We start from the raw sequence: 14,692 nt of genomic DNA on the forward strand, positions 1-14,692 counted from the left end.
ACAAATGTTTCTTATCCAGCTCAACAGATAGTCCAAGTGCTTGTTACTATGTAAAACACTAGCAATTCAGCTTATGTAATTGTAAAGCAAATTTGCATTCAAGTGCATTTTCTAGGGCTAATAGAGTAATCAATGTTGCTCAATTTTCTTGAAAACTAAGCAACCTGTAGATACATTTATCATATAGCTCTATGTTTATGTTATGTACCTGAATGCATTGGCACCACATGAACCCTACTCCCATACCGCTTGACAACGCCGCGGCCTTCCATAATCTGCGGCGGCGTGATCACATAGGCAGCGGCAGTGGCGGCAGCGCCATCCATCCGGTCCTGATCGAACACGGGACAATCGGCAGGCACGGCGGAAAGCGCCTGGAGCTGACCATAAGAAACATTCTCCAAAACCATCGAATTCTGGCCCTTGCTTTCTCCACTCTCATTGGCACGCTTTAAGGCCGCAATAGCCAGCACGGAGGAGTGAGGGCGATTGACGGCGTGCCTGACGACCGGAGGGAAGTCGAAGATTCGGGCGCCGGCGTCGGACAAAACCTCGCTCTCGTTAAGGCCGTTGGGATCGAGCGGAACGGCGTCGGATTGAGGGTCCTCGGAGTCGTTTTGGGGGTCTAGGTCGTCGTCGTGGTTGTCTTCTTCGTCTTCGTCTTCTTCGTCGTGCTTCTGCCTCCGGTTGATTTGGGGCTCTCTCTTTCGCTTCTTCCATTTGGTGCGGGTCTCTGAGGAAAACACCAAAAAAAAAAAAAATAGAGTCAAAAGTGAAATTCAAAAGTATAAATAAGTGATAAGAAAGAGAGAGAGAGTTTCGGTTAGAGGACCTGAAGGGAAGNTAGTGTGGGTAGAGAGTTAAAAAATAAAAATAAAAAGGGGGGGGGGGGGGGGGGGGGGCTTTTTATATTGAAACGCAAGGAAATACAGTTTTGTCACGGCACCTTAATGCTTAAAAGAAAGTGTGAAAAGAAATAATGGAAATAAATATTGTGGCGAGCGAATCATGAGCTAGGGAAGTGATAATCAAGCGTGATTGATGAGTAATTTTGACATGTTTTGCTAATTATTGAATAATCTGCACAGAGTTTCCTTTTTCTCTTTATAATGACGACTTCTTCTTTTTTTGAAAAGTTCTTTATAATAAGATTGTTGCCCCAAGTTAGCACCTCATTCACTAGATATGATTGGCGGACTTTCTGGGGGAGCTCTTAATTGATCGCACCATGATAGGATGTATGTGGAGTTAGATGATTCTGATATACTATATTATTGCTGGTTATGTTGGGTTCGGGTATTTCAGTTCTCCAAGATCTAGGGTCGTAACAAAAATCGGTACTAGTATTAGTACAATTATTGAAGGTATTTTTTTGCATTTAAATACACCTTAAAGTGTATTGTATTATTTCTCAAAATACATTTTAAAGTTTAAATGCCTTTTATCTTTTATTATAATTTTTCACAAGTATGTAACCCAAATAATAAAATAGAATATAATATATATATAAATACTAAATAACCAAATGTGATTATGGCCCAAGGTAGCGGACCTTTGGCCAACAATTCTAATTATGTAAATGTTGGATCGAGGTAGTTCTTCCTTATTACATCAAGAGAGATTTACAAGCGGTTTGTTGTTGAGCTCGCAGGTATCCTAAGTAGTCTTCCTTTTTCTTAAAAACGCGGCTACGGATAGCTCAAAAAGCCGGTTTTTTAAAAACCGGCCTTTTTTTTATTTTAGCCATAGGCTTGGCCCGCGTTTTTAGAAAACGCGGCTCCAGTTAGCCTTTGAGCCGCGTTTACTAAACGCGGCTCCAGCCCTCCCTGGAGCCGCGTTTTTTAAGGGTGAAGCTGCGTTTTCTTTTTTCTTTTTTTTTTTGTCAAGTATGTCCGGAGCTGCGTTTTCCAAACGCAGCTCAGGTAATGGTTAGAGCTGCGTTTAACCATTAAACGCAGCTTCAACATTAAGTATAAAAAAATAAAAAATAAAAAAATAAAAAAAATAAAAAAAAATAAAAAAAACACATCTACACAGAAGGAAAAATACCCTAACCTTCTCGATCGACCTCCAAAAAAACCTAAACTCTACAATGCCAGCTTCCCCTTCCTTCCCTTCAGGTCCTCTAACCGAAACCCCCCCTTTTTATTTTTATTTTTTAACTCTCTACCCAACACTACCACGTTATGCATATTAAATAAGGGGTCAAAAGTAAGAAACTATATAATTTCTTTTCTTTTCTATATAATTTTTTTTAAAAAAGATTTCCCATAGTAAATGATAAACTAGATGTTCATGTCACTGACATGTTTAATTTTATATCCGTTTTAAAACTCAATCAGTGGTGACTTTTGTCACTTTTGGGTTTTCAATTTGTTAGGAGATATAATGATATCTATATTAAATTAATGGTTAGGAAAATCTCTTGGGATTGTTAAGCACCCTCAACACCCTGCCGGTGTGAATGGTCCCCGTTTGGGTAGGCACCTGAGCTTATAACTTATAAGAGAATGATATGAAAAGCTTATAATGAAAAATGAAAATTAAAGGAAAAAAAAAAAAAGAACAATAAGAAGGGCAAGTTAACGTAGGCTACATTAGTTTAAGATTTTTTTAAATTTAAATTTTTATCAGAAAAGAAAAAAGTAATTAAATTTTTTTAAAACTTCTTATATTTTCCATAAAAATTATATTAATACTTTCTTAAAATTATTCACTAACAAATGAAATACCTTAAGGGCACTTATTAATTGAACCCTAAGAAAAATGAATAGACAGATTGAAAGAGACATGGCATTATGCCCAACTGCCCAAGAGCTAGCTTGCAATGAAGGAATGGATTTATAATGCGAATTGAAAATGAATAGATGGGCATCATGAACCAACCACATACTCTCTTAATTTATTTCTTTTTATCTTTTAAAAAAAAAAAAAAGATTTTGTACATAACATTATCCAAAATTTTGATTATTGTTGTTAAGGTCACCAGAATATAAGGCAATGGCCTTGGAGCAATTTCCAGTGAGTTGTGTCCCAGCTGCTGTACAAATTTCTTCTTCACCAAAAGCCAAAAAAGCTTCTGTCTTATAAACCAATTTCGATTACAAAGAACATTCACTATATATTAGTTTATTGCTTTCATGATTGTATTTTTGACTATCAAAAGCTTTCGTATCACGGCAAGATAAAATCTAGAGAGATGGTTGGGGTGATCACCTAATCAATTCTCTTTGACTATTTTTTTTTTTTAAAATACAAAAATAAAATAAAATGCACTAATTTATGGTAAGAAGAATCCACTTACAATTTATTTGAGGCAAGAAACCCTTGTCATCATTTTGTTTATCTTTTATTCCTATACAATAAGTTTGAAATTGGATATTTGGATCCAAATTCTCCTTAATTAAAGAATTAGATTATATCACTAAACTATAAGACTTTTGATGAATTATAACTATACTTGATAAGCTTATGGATTTATTATTAAATGCTCTTAGTGCATTATAAATGCATGCTTTCAACTCTCACTTAAGTAATGAGTCTCACAATAAATTTAATTAATGGAACTCACTATTATGTAATGAGGAGGAACCAAGGACGGAGGCTAGGGAAGGGGAGTCGAGGGGCCGGGGCAAGTGCCCCTCCCCCCCCGAACTTCTAAAAATTTCTCTAATAATACTATTAATTGTACAAAAATGTCTTATTTGCCCCCACTACACAAAAGGAAAAATAACTTACCTCTTTTTTTAAATCCCACGGCAGCTTCTCTTACACATAAATAGACCTACACTCCAACAACTCCTACATTAAAATAATGGTAGAAATGAAAAAAGATATTTTATATTCATTGTTTTACTCGTTAGTGACCTTGTCATTGATCTTACTAGTTGCAACAGCTACTATTGAAAGAATTTTTTAGCAATGAATATAATTAATAATTGATTACACAATCGAATGAGATATCAATGGATAGATAATTGCTTAGTCACATATATTGATGATAAAAATATATTTAAGACTATTGAGTGTGAAGAAATCATACAGTGGTTTCAAAATATGAAAACAATCTCGACAACAATTAAGAAAATTAAACTAGGTGTGAAAAAATAATTTAAAGTTTACATTTTATGTTAGATTGTGTATGAGAATTACATTAGCATATAGTTGATTATTTACTTTGTTATTAATATTTTTTAGATTAATTTTTTTACTTTTAATCTTGCCCCTTGGCTCAAAATTTCTAGCTCCATCACTAGGAAGAACAAGCATTTATTGAATGATCTATTATTATTCGCAATTAGAATTCTTTTGTAAAGCACAACAAACACGGTAGGAAGTAGATTTTGTAATTAATATGAGCATAAATATGATATATATATATATATTTTTAAAATTTTTATGACGAGCATAAATATGATTTGAAACGCTAGAGAAAGTCGTTAAGTATAACCTAACATGATTTACAAATTACAAGGGAATGAGCAAGGACGCGCTAATTTCAATGGTTGTTAACATAGGTTTTTCCCCACATACGTAACAGTCTCAATGTTTCATGACTCATGCTGCGTACAATGTTTTAGTATTTCATATTTCAGTCTAAGATTTCAACAACATTGCTTGAAAGAAACAAAGATATATACATGCAAGAGAGTTAATGCATGTTGACGGTTTGAACTAGCTAGTGTATCTACTCTCCTCTAGTTCTTAGGTTTTTATCCTTATACACAATATATACGTGTATGTGGATCCCACAACAACAAATTCAGAGTCACAAGTTTTTTTTTTTTTGTTTTTTTTTTAAATTTTATTTCACAAGTGTTATGGTGGCAAATTTTAAATGATAGACAATAAAATAGAGTTAGTAATGAGTCCAAACAAGAATTAATGATGACAACTCAATAACTCAACAGTCGTGAAAATTTATTATGAAAAATATTATATTTGTAACATTGTTCACCTCACAATTATGTAAGACTTATGTATTATGAGAAAAATGTTGTATATATAAAATGCATGAAATACTTTTTCGTATAGAAGCTTAAGTCACACGGTCACACACCTCCAAACAAACTAACGCATCAACAATTACATCCAAGCAAGGTAGGAACCTTCGGATAATTAAACCCACCTCTAAGAAAGGTGCTTCAACCAACAACTTTTGCCGAAAGGTAGTGCAAACTAGGTTGCGTAAAAGAGTATTTCCCATAAATATCCTCATCATTTATTAATTTTACAGGTGCCTTAATTACCTAACTGATTATGGTATGGTTTGCACTTTCCACACACACTGGTCCTTGTTTTTCACACTTTTTAACCCTGCTAGATAACAAAAACTGTTCACTAATATAAATGAATCAAAATCATTGACTAATATTTTCCCATCTAGTATAAAAAAAGAAGAATCCCTTCATAAATTTTTAAAAAATAATTATAAACACGTACAGAAAAGAAAGAAAGGGATCGTCTTAGAGACTGAATTAACTAATTCTTACACCACAGAAATATATATATATATATATAGTCTCTACAAATTAATTAATAAGCCAATCCTTCCTATATATATATATATATATATATGACACAGAACAGAAGCCCCTTTACAAAAACATCGGTGTTCTGGCCTTCTTAACTTGCCTCTAGCAAGCTGCAGATGGATGTGTGAAGGGATTAAAGAAGTGAGGCTTTGATGGTCCAATCGAGAAAGGACTTGTAGAAGAGCCATCACCACCATTGCAAATCCTTTCACAAGAGGGACACATAGTGAGAGTGGCTGCAGGAAGCTGCATATAAAAGGGTGCAGCTAGTTTCAATGACTTTAGCTCTTGGAGCTCTTTCTGTAGCTTCTTGTTCTCATCTGTTAGTCTTTCACAGCATTTCTTCAATAATTCACAATCTACTTCAGTTTGCTTCAGCTTAGTCCTATACATATACAAGGGAAAATGAATAATAAATTATTCATGCAATCATAAAAAATAAATAAATAAAAGAGAAATGGACCGTGTCCATTTGAAATAGATCAATTTCATGGTTTAGGTTAATTACCTGGCTCTCCGATTCTGGAACCACACTTCTACTTGCCGCGGCCGTAGATTCAACTTGTGTGCCAAGTCTTGTTTTTGCTTCTGATAATTCCAAAGCACAAAAAAAAAAAAAAAAAAAAGAGAAACAAACTTATCAGTCTTAAAAAAGAAATGCGTAACTTCAATAAAAACACTGATAATGATTATAATTTATATAGCACAAGAACATGGATGCTACCATACATAGAGATAGATGGAATACAAAGATAAAGAAAGATGAAATAATTACAGGATTGAGAGTAGCATGTTCTTTAAAGTTGTCTTCTAAGATAGCCGATTGTTCTTTGGTGAGTCTAAGTTTCTTCCTTGGACTAGCTTCCTCATCTTCATCGCTTACCCTTGAAGAGACTCTTTCTACCTCAACCTCTTCTTCACCACCAGATAATTCTCTCTCCCTCTTGATGCTAGATGAATTAGAAAAAGATGATACTGCACTAAGAGAAGATGCCTGTTTATTAGGCAAATAATCCACAGAATCACCACCTAGTACTGCTTTTCCAGCTTCTTTCTTTGTTGTAGCTAATTGGTATGTGTAAGAAGTCTCATCTGATGGGCCTAACGTAAGAGAAGGGAAAAGGTGGTCATACTTCAGAGAAAACTTCTTCTTCTTCCTCTTCTTTTTATTCTTTTCTTGATGATGATCAGGCTGCAAGTGATCGTGATTTTCTTGCTTGTCATGGGAGCCTAGTGCAAGAGCAAGGCCTGCGTTACAGACATCATCGGGACCCATGTTGTAAGAAAGCCTTATTATTGTTGAAGTAGAAAGAGCACGTATATATGAAGGCAGTAAGGTCTTCTTGTTCCAAAAAATTTAATGGAGGAATATGTGTTAAAAGGTATTCTTGTGAGAAGGGCGTGGGGACTGATTATTAAACAAAGGAAGGAAATGAGTAGGGAAACGAATCCGGTTTGTGGAATTATGAAAGTCCCATATCTCTTTGTCCTTATAGGTTGACCATGACAAAGAAATCTCTCGATCTCTTCGAGTATACAACTTTAAAAAAAAAAAAAAAAATTATCGCTACAATAATATTTGAAATTTATAATATTTAGTCCATGATAATTTATAATTTATTTAATGATAAAAAACTTGAAAATACATAATACTTTACAAAAATTATTCATTATGATGAGAGGACATTCCTCAAGTACAAGAGCCAATAATTTCTCTTACTCTGCACCAATAAATACAACTCAATTAATACTGATTAAATTTTTTCATATTACTTTCTGAGTTTATATCATAATTTAAAAGTAAATGATTTATATCTGTTAGTGTAGAGTACTACATCATTGTCATATAGAAATATTAAATCATTTTCTCATTAGAACTAACTGTAAACCACTACAAAGTATGCAATGTATGGAATGCACAGAATCAAGACATAAGTGGAACAACATGGAAAGTGGATGTACTATATATAAGAACGCATGATAAAGAGAATATATTTTGGCTCTTTTTACCTTTTCTTTTCGTTTATCTTCTAAGTTTTGCGCTTTCCAATATACATTAGTTTATTCTATAGACAGTGTCAATCCCGTGTCTCGCACAGGATTAAACGTTTAGATGTTAATATATCATGTATGTGCTTTAGTAACTAAGCACAAAGGTCATAGCTAAGAGTTAAATATATAAACTATTGAATAAATTTACCAAACCAAAAAAAAAAAAAAAAAAAACTATTGTATAATGTGCTAAGGACTATTCGTAACTAACATCAGATTACCTATATTAGTTGGAAAGTACACAATTTCTCAAATTATTTTGAGAGAGTATTAATTTAAGGTATATAACTTTATATATAGGGTATATAACGCTAATAATATTGTATACTACGTACTGTACGTTGCATGTATGCATGTGTACGGACGTGTTGATTTGGGCATATATATAGTATGGGTATTATGATTAACTTGTCTCTCCAATGAATAGATTTTTTTTTTTTTTTTTTTTGAGAAGAATAATGAATAACTAAATTAATCTAGCACCATTGATATTAAAGGCATTATAAATAATGAATAATTAGTACTAATTACTTTTTTGAGAAAATAATTAGTATTAATTATGATTCTGAGTTTAGTGGAACAACTCATTGAAGATTATACCCATGAAGGTCGGAGAGTACATCACGTGTGCCTCATTGTACACCTAGTTGCAGACCACCCAAATGTCCCCCACTACATGCCTTAATCACTTCACTCACAAGATGTGTAGACAATAGTAAGCATGGCTCTTGATCTTAAAGTTAATGTTACATAAAATTTTGATATTTTTACTTTATTTTTAACATGGGGGTCATGATGAGATGGCTAAGCATTCAGTGTGTGCTATAAAACAATACTACTTTATTTTTTATTTTTTATTTTTTTTATAGAGATAATTACAATATGCTGCTAATCTACAGCGCGAATCTAGTTCCTCAAGCATTTTGTGCATAGGAAGGTGTTAATTCAGTTACAAGGCCTTTGACAAAACAATTCTACTTTAGTACATCAAAACGTTACTTTATTTATTTTAACATACTACTTCTATATCTCGTACATTATTCTTTTACCACTCTATTTAAATATATATATATATATATATATATCTTTATTAATGAGAGAAGAGAACGTAAAAGTGAATATTTTTTGTAAATTTTTGTCCAAATGACACACTCGATGGAGAATTTTTTGCAATTAGTGTGCTAAAATTACAAGTAACCCCCTGCCCATTTTTGGGGCTGTTCTTAAGTTACACACACTCGATGCGTACTACACATATAACCCTATATCCCATTGACATATATGTATAAAAGTTCATATATAAGCCCATATCCAAAAAAAAAAAAAAAAATGATTAGAAAGCTAAGCCAAAGCATTAAAAAAAAGTAGTTAGATTAAGAAAATGCAATAAACTTACAAGTTACAATATAAATTCCAAATTAACTATATCAAAAGTTGATCTTTTATGAGTTGATTCCCTCAGTTTTTTTCTCGTGCACTAGATGATTGCCTCATTTATTGGGGGTAGTGTCCGTTACCATCAGCCCTTTTGACTTGAAATTGTCTAGATGCATGGGGCCATTGCTTTATGCCCTTACCTATGACTTTATGAGGGAACTGAATAAGTTGGATAGGGCAACATGAGAGTGCCCTCTTGAAGGAAATAAGCTTAGAAAGGTGTGGCGCAGCGTGGAAAATAACCAACCATGATGACTGAGAAACATGCTTTCAACTATTTTCCTAATTTATCTTCCAACTCAAAGTTTCAGATTTTGTGCGACTTATAAATTAACGCCTTGCGCTAAGAGCTTTTGTAACTTAACTAGTTAGTACTTTATGATGTTTTTATCATAAATATTTAGGGTTAAAAACCCTCACCCCCAATTAGTAATATATCAAAGAAAAAATGGAAGAAATTATTGCATTTTGTGTGTTTGGTATAATTTATTTTAGTGAGATAAATAAGTTAAGTTTTAACAAAATCATACCTTACAAAATTTTTTAAAGATCTGAATTTAAAAGAAATAAATTAAGTTATACCAAAGCTCATATGTGCAAGTGTGTACTCTCTCTCTCTCTCTCTCTCTCTCTCTCTTATTTTTATTCTTATTTTAAGCTTGGTTATAACAAATGGGATAAGAGAAATTGAAATGAAGTTTTTCTTTAATAAAAAAAAAAAAAGTCCTACTTGTTAGGTTCTAAGTACTTAGAAACTATTGTATTAAAACTCTAATTTATATTGTTGGCAAACCATGATCAAAACATGTTGTTAGGCTTGTTTTAGATTTGCTCAAAGTATGTCTTTTATGTAAAGTTGGAATCGAGTTAACTGCAGAATTGAGTGTGCAATTCTGATTGACTCAATCAATCGAAAATTAGACTCGATCGATCGAAAGTTGTACAGATTGTTTTTTTAGTAGAATTTTCAACTTAGCCCTAAACCCATATGACGTGTAGGGTTTTATATTTTACCCTAGGTATAAAAGGCAAACCCTATCCATGTTTTAGAGGTTGCTCTATTTACTGTGTGTGTGAATCTCTTGTGAGATCTGAGAGGTGGTTGCCTTCACACATGCTTAGGATTATCAAGAAGGAGATTTCATTGAGAGCTTGATGATCATTCAGTTGCTGCACTAAAGAGCTTAAAGATACGCAAGTGGGAGTGCTTATACTTGCTGGAGAATCCAAAAAAGAAGAAGTCTGTAGTCTCGGAGTTTGCACGTGGTCGTGTCAGTAAGTTTTCTACATGAGGTAGTAATAGGATGTTAGTGGTTTAAGTCGCTATTATAAAACTTTGATTCTTTCATAGTGGATTCAGGTTTACCTTGAGGATAGTTAGGTTAAATCTACCCCAGGTTTTTTATCGGTTTGATTTTCTTGGGTGATCATATCTTTAGGTTCTTTATATTCTGCACTTTACATTGATATGATATATTTATGTTAACTTAGATTTGATAAGTCGACTAAATAATCATTTGGTTAATTAACTAGGTTAATCTGGTTGTATTTTAAGGGGTCTAAAAACAAACACTACTAAATTACTAGATTCTTTCCATAAATAACTTTCCTTTTAAATAGATAATTGAGTGGTTTTTTGTTGTTAATAATTCTATAATTGGAGAAGAGAAGATTAGAATTCTAACCTATTTGTTAGAAATATGAAAAGTGCTAGTTATCTATAAGAATGTCGGTAAGCGCTTTGGTTAATGTGGAAAAGAGAAAGGTATGCACAATTTAAAATTTAATAATCTGGGGCCTTAAAGGTCAATTTCGAACCAATTGTCATGGATGAAACAGAAAGCTATATAAATTTCAAAAAGAAATATAAATGGTTCCAGAATATGATTCATTAGAATCTTTGCTTACCAAAGAAAGTTGATGTTGAAGTTTGAACCGACTAAATGACATTGTTTAGGAAAAAAAATAAATTGTTTTTTTAGCAAGAAAAACTAAATAATGACAATTTTTATACAGTACTTTGTATTTTCTCACTTTCTAAATAATTGTTCTGTTTGTTTTTAGACTCCTTAAAACCAACTAGATTAACCTAGTTAATTAGTCAAGTGATTACTTAGTCAAATTATTAGATCTAGGTTAACACAAATATATCATATCAATGTAAGTACGGAAAATAAAGAACACAAATATATGATGACCCAGTAAAACCAAACCGGTAAAAAACTTGGGGAAGATTTAACCTAGCTATCTTCAAGGTAAACCGACTCCACTATGAAAGAATTGAAATTTACACAATAGTGACTTAGACCAATAACATCCTATTATTACCTCAAGTAGGAAACTTACTACCACGACCATGTGACAGCTCCGAGTTAACAGACTACTTCTTTCTTGGATTCCCAGTAAGTACAAGCACTCCTGTTTGTATATCTTTAAGCTCTTGGATCAACAATTGAAATGATCATCAAATTCTTAACATAGTCTTGATTCTTAATAACCCTAAGTATGTGTGAAGGCAAACACCTTTAGATCTCATAAAAGATTTACACACACAGCATAAAGAACAACCTTTAGAGAGTTTTTGGGTACAAAACCCTAAATACAAAAGAGGCATAAGAGGCACTCTAATATCTCTAAAAACTTATAAAAACGTTTTAGGGTTTCCTTTATATATAGGAGTGCTTTACTTGAAACCTAATACGTTTAAGTAGAGTTTGGGCTGAATTTAAATTCTGCAGAAAAAAAAAAATATGCATATGGTTCGATCGATTGAGTCTAATTTTTGATCAATCGAGCCTTACAGATTTAGTCTAATAAATTCTACAATCATTCGATTCAAATTTTACAAATAAACATATTTTGAGTAAGCCTAAATCTAGACTCTATGTTTTGATCATGGTTTGCCTATACAATACAAATTGAAGTTCTAATACTTTAGAACCTAAAGGCTTAGAACCTAACATGTTCCATTCGAAAACGCACAAGTTATAGGGAACTAGTAAATATTAGAGCCTTAGAGGGTTCTCATCTACCTTAATAGCTGAACTTTCCAATGTTAATTTTATTTTTGCAATGAAAGATGAAAAAGCAATACCAAATTTAATCAGCAATAGATACACTAATAAAAGCTATCAAAGAAATTATTCAAAAATATATATCTTCTTAACCATTTTGGACACTAAGAAATATTTTGGTAGCAGAATGGTGCATTCAAATCACGTGTCCGTGGTGGCATCTTGCCAAGAATGAAAGATATATATCACAAGAAAATATTTATTTATTTATTTATTTGCTTTTATAAAAATCACTTTGAAAGATTTATAGAATCACATGATGCCTTTCTTTTATTTACCCTTGTTTTGTGCATGCATGCTATTAGAGGGTTGGGTTCTACCCATTTATATATGTAAGCCCTAGGCTATAGACTATGTAATCTTTTATTAATATATTATTCAGTTGCATAAAAATCCAAAATCTTACCCACCATCATTTTTCATGTAAGGTTGAAGCTATAATATAATGTAGAGATCAGTAGCCATTAACTTCTTGATAATTGAACTTATTAAAGGGTTATGCTAGTATAGAATTTGATGTCTAAAGCATGTTTCTCATAGTCAAAACTCTTGTAATTTAATATATTGCTTGATCCTCTTTACGTGAGAGTTAAGCCCCTCCACACTCTTATATATATGTTTGTCGTAGTGTTTGTTTTTACTCTACTTGGCTTATTTACAATATTCGATTTTTGTTAAGTGCAGTTATACTTTTATCTAAGTTAAATAAAAATAAATTCTCTCCTTAAATAAGCACTAGCCTAATATATATTACTACGTGCGTATGCAGAATATTACAATTTAGTGTATAATCCGTTACTGCCTTAGGAATCAAAAAAAGAAGACAATCACATTTTTGCTAACTAGCTGGGCCGTTGATCTCATTTAGGAATAACCATTTATAAAAGCATCATTTTCTTTTGAAATTACAAGTAAGAAATCAACAAATTATTAAAAAAATATATAAAAAAAAGAGGCCCAAAAAAAAAAAAAGTGTTGGAAATGATTGCCATGTGGTACGGTTGATCCACCGGCGAATCTACGAGTGCACCCCTTGTGTGAGTCATAATTGATAATTTCGTATTGACGAGACATCTAACTGTCGGGGAAATGAACTTTTTAACAGTGGTTTTGATTCAATATAATCTAATGATATGACCATAAAGAAAAATAATTAATCAAAGATTCTTAGGTCACGAAAAGTTATTTAAGCGGGCAACAAGGTTGAATTTATATCTCACATGCAGAAGATGGGATTTCTACTTATAGTTTTTAATTAAGTTTAGTAGCACAATTTTTTTTTTAATGTTTTGTTCATAATCATTGATATGATTTATTATTTATTATAAAGGTAATGTTACTATAATTAATAACTTATCATTTTAATAATTCACTAAAAATTGTAAAAATGTTATGCTCATAATATATATATATATATTTTTGGTTTTTCTTTAAAGAAAATCAAATAGGATCCTTCATTGACAAGTTTCTAAGGCGCGTGATTTGATAGACATTGACTTTGAAACAGTGAGTAAAATAACATAATTTCGTCCAAAGGGATGGTTGAGAAAAGTTTGAATTTAGAATAAAATAATCTTTTTTTTTTTGGCTCTAAATCAAACACTAACCAAAAGGACAAATTAAGGGAAGATGTAAAGCTTAATAGCACTAATGTTGGTCCTCATGTTACCACACCCTATTATATATTATCTCATTTGTACCTGCCTTGTTTCTTTTTTCTTTTCTTTTTTTGAAAATGCTATTTTTAAAATATTTTCACAACAAAATCTAGGAACAAATTGTCATTGATAGATTAAAAAAATAATTTTAGTAATAAATTTAAATTAAAATCAATAATAATAATTTACTTTTTACATAAGGTTTATCATAAAAATATTATAAAAGTAGCATTATTATTATTATTTTTTTCTGTTTTTGTTTTTTTGGGTATGTTTTCTACATGACTAGTTGATTAAAAAGGTAAGACACCCATTTGCTGATTCCTTTTATCATGGGTCGTCAACTTGTTTACCCTAGGTGGTCGACATGTGGACAGGAAGCATGGAAGCAAGAAAGAATTGAGCTAGGTATAGGGATAATAATAATAGGGTATATAGTATTGGACCCACTAATGATTTGGCATGATGATGGGGCATTCGATTCTAAAGGATGATGATGATGGATTTTGGAGCGTAGAAGTTGGCAATGATGGAGGAAAATGTGGTGTTGGAGATAAGGTTTCAGATGTGTTCCAGGCTATAAGGCCAGCCGACCATTGGGAGTGTGAGAATTATGCTCTTTGTTTGGCTTTTGCCACTCCTTTTTCTTTCATACCAACCGGCCATATCGAGGAAGCCACCACTTTTGTCTGCTTTTCACTACTACACACCAACTGGATTTTAATTGATTGTAACCTACGTTACACTTTAAGCATTATTATTAGCATCTAGTTCAATTCTCTAATTTAGTGAGAGGTAAAGAATGATTGGCCCATGACGCGTGTATATAATTGTACATAACTTTATTTAGCTGTACAAGATTTTAATTAAGTGACACAATAGAATTTTTTATTTTATGCACGCTTCATCAAATTATAGGAAGGTTCCCTTAGATATT

General features: G+C 32.3%; 1 protein-coding gene across 1 annotated transcript; it reads right to left on the bottom strand.

The window, feature by feature from the left end:
• Positions 1 to 5,383: 5,383 nt before the first annotated feature.
• LOC111996753 (homeobox-leucine zipper protein HAT22) lies at positions 5,384 to 7,024 on the bottom strand. Its single transcript, XM_024028752.2, has 3 exons — positions 6,310 to 7,024; positions 6,043 to 6,122; positions 5,384 to 5,919 (listed from the first exon to the last, which is right to left on the bottom strand). Exons 1-3 carry the CDS (start codon positions 6,808 to 6,810, stop codon positions 5,637 to 5,639), a joined length of 864 nt encoding a protein of 287 aa, XP_023884520.1. The 5' UTR covers positions 6,811 to 7,024; the 3' UTR covers positions 5,384 to 5,636.
• Between the last annotated feature and the right edge of the window lie 7,668 nt (positions 7,025 to 14,692).

The sequence above is a fragment of the Quercus suber genome, unplaced genomic scaffold (genome assembly GCF_002906115.3).
Source record: "Quercus suber isolate HL8 unplaced genomic scaffold, Cork oak 2.0 scaffold_70, whole genome shotgun sequence".
NCBI classification, from domain to species: Eukaryota; Viridiplantae; Streptophyta; class Magnoliopsida; order Fagales; family Fagaceae; genus Quercus; species Quercus suber.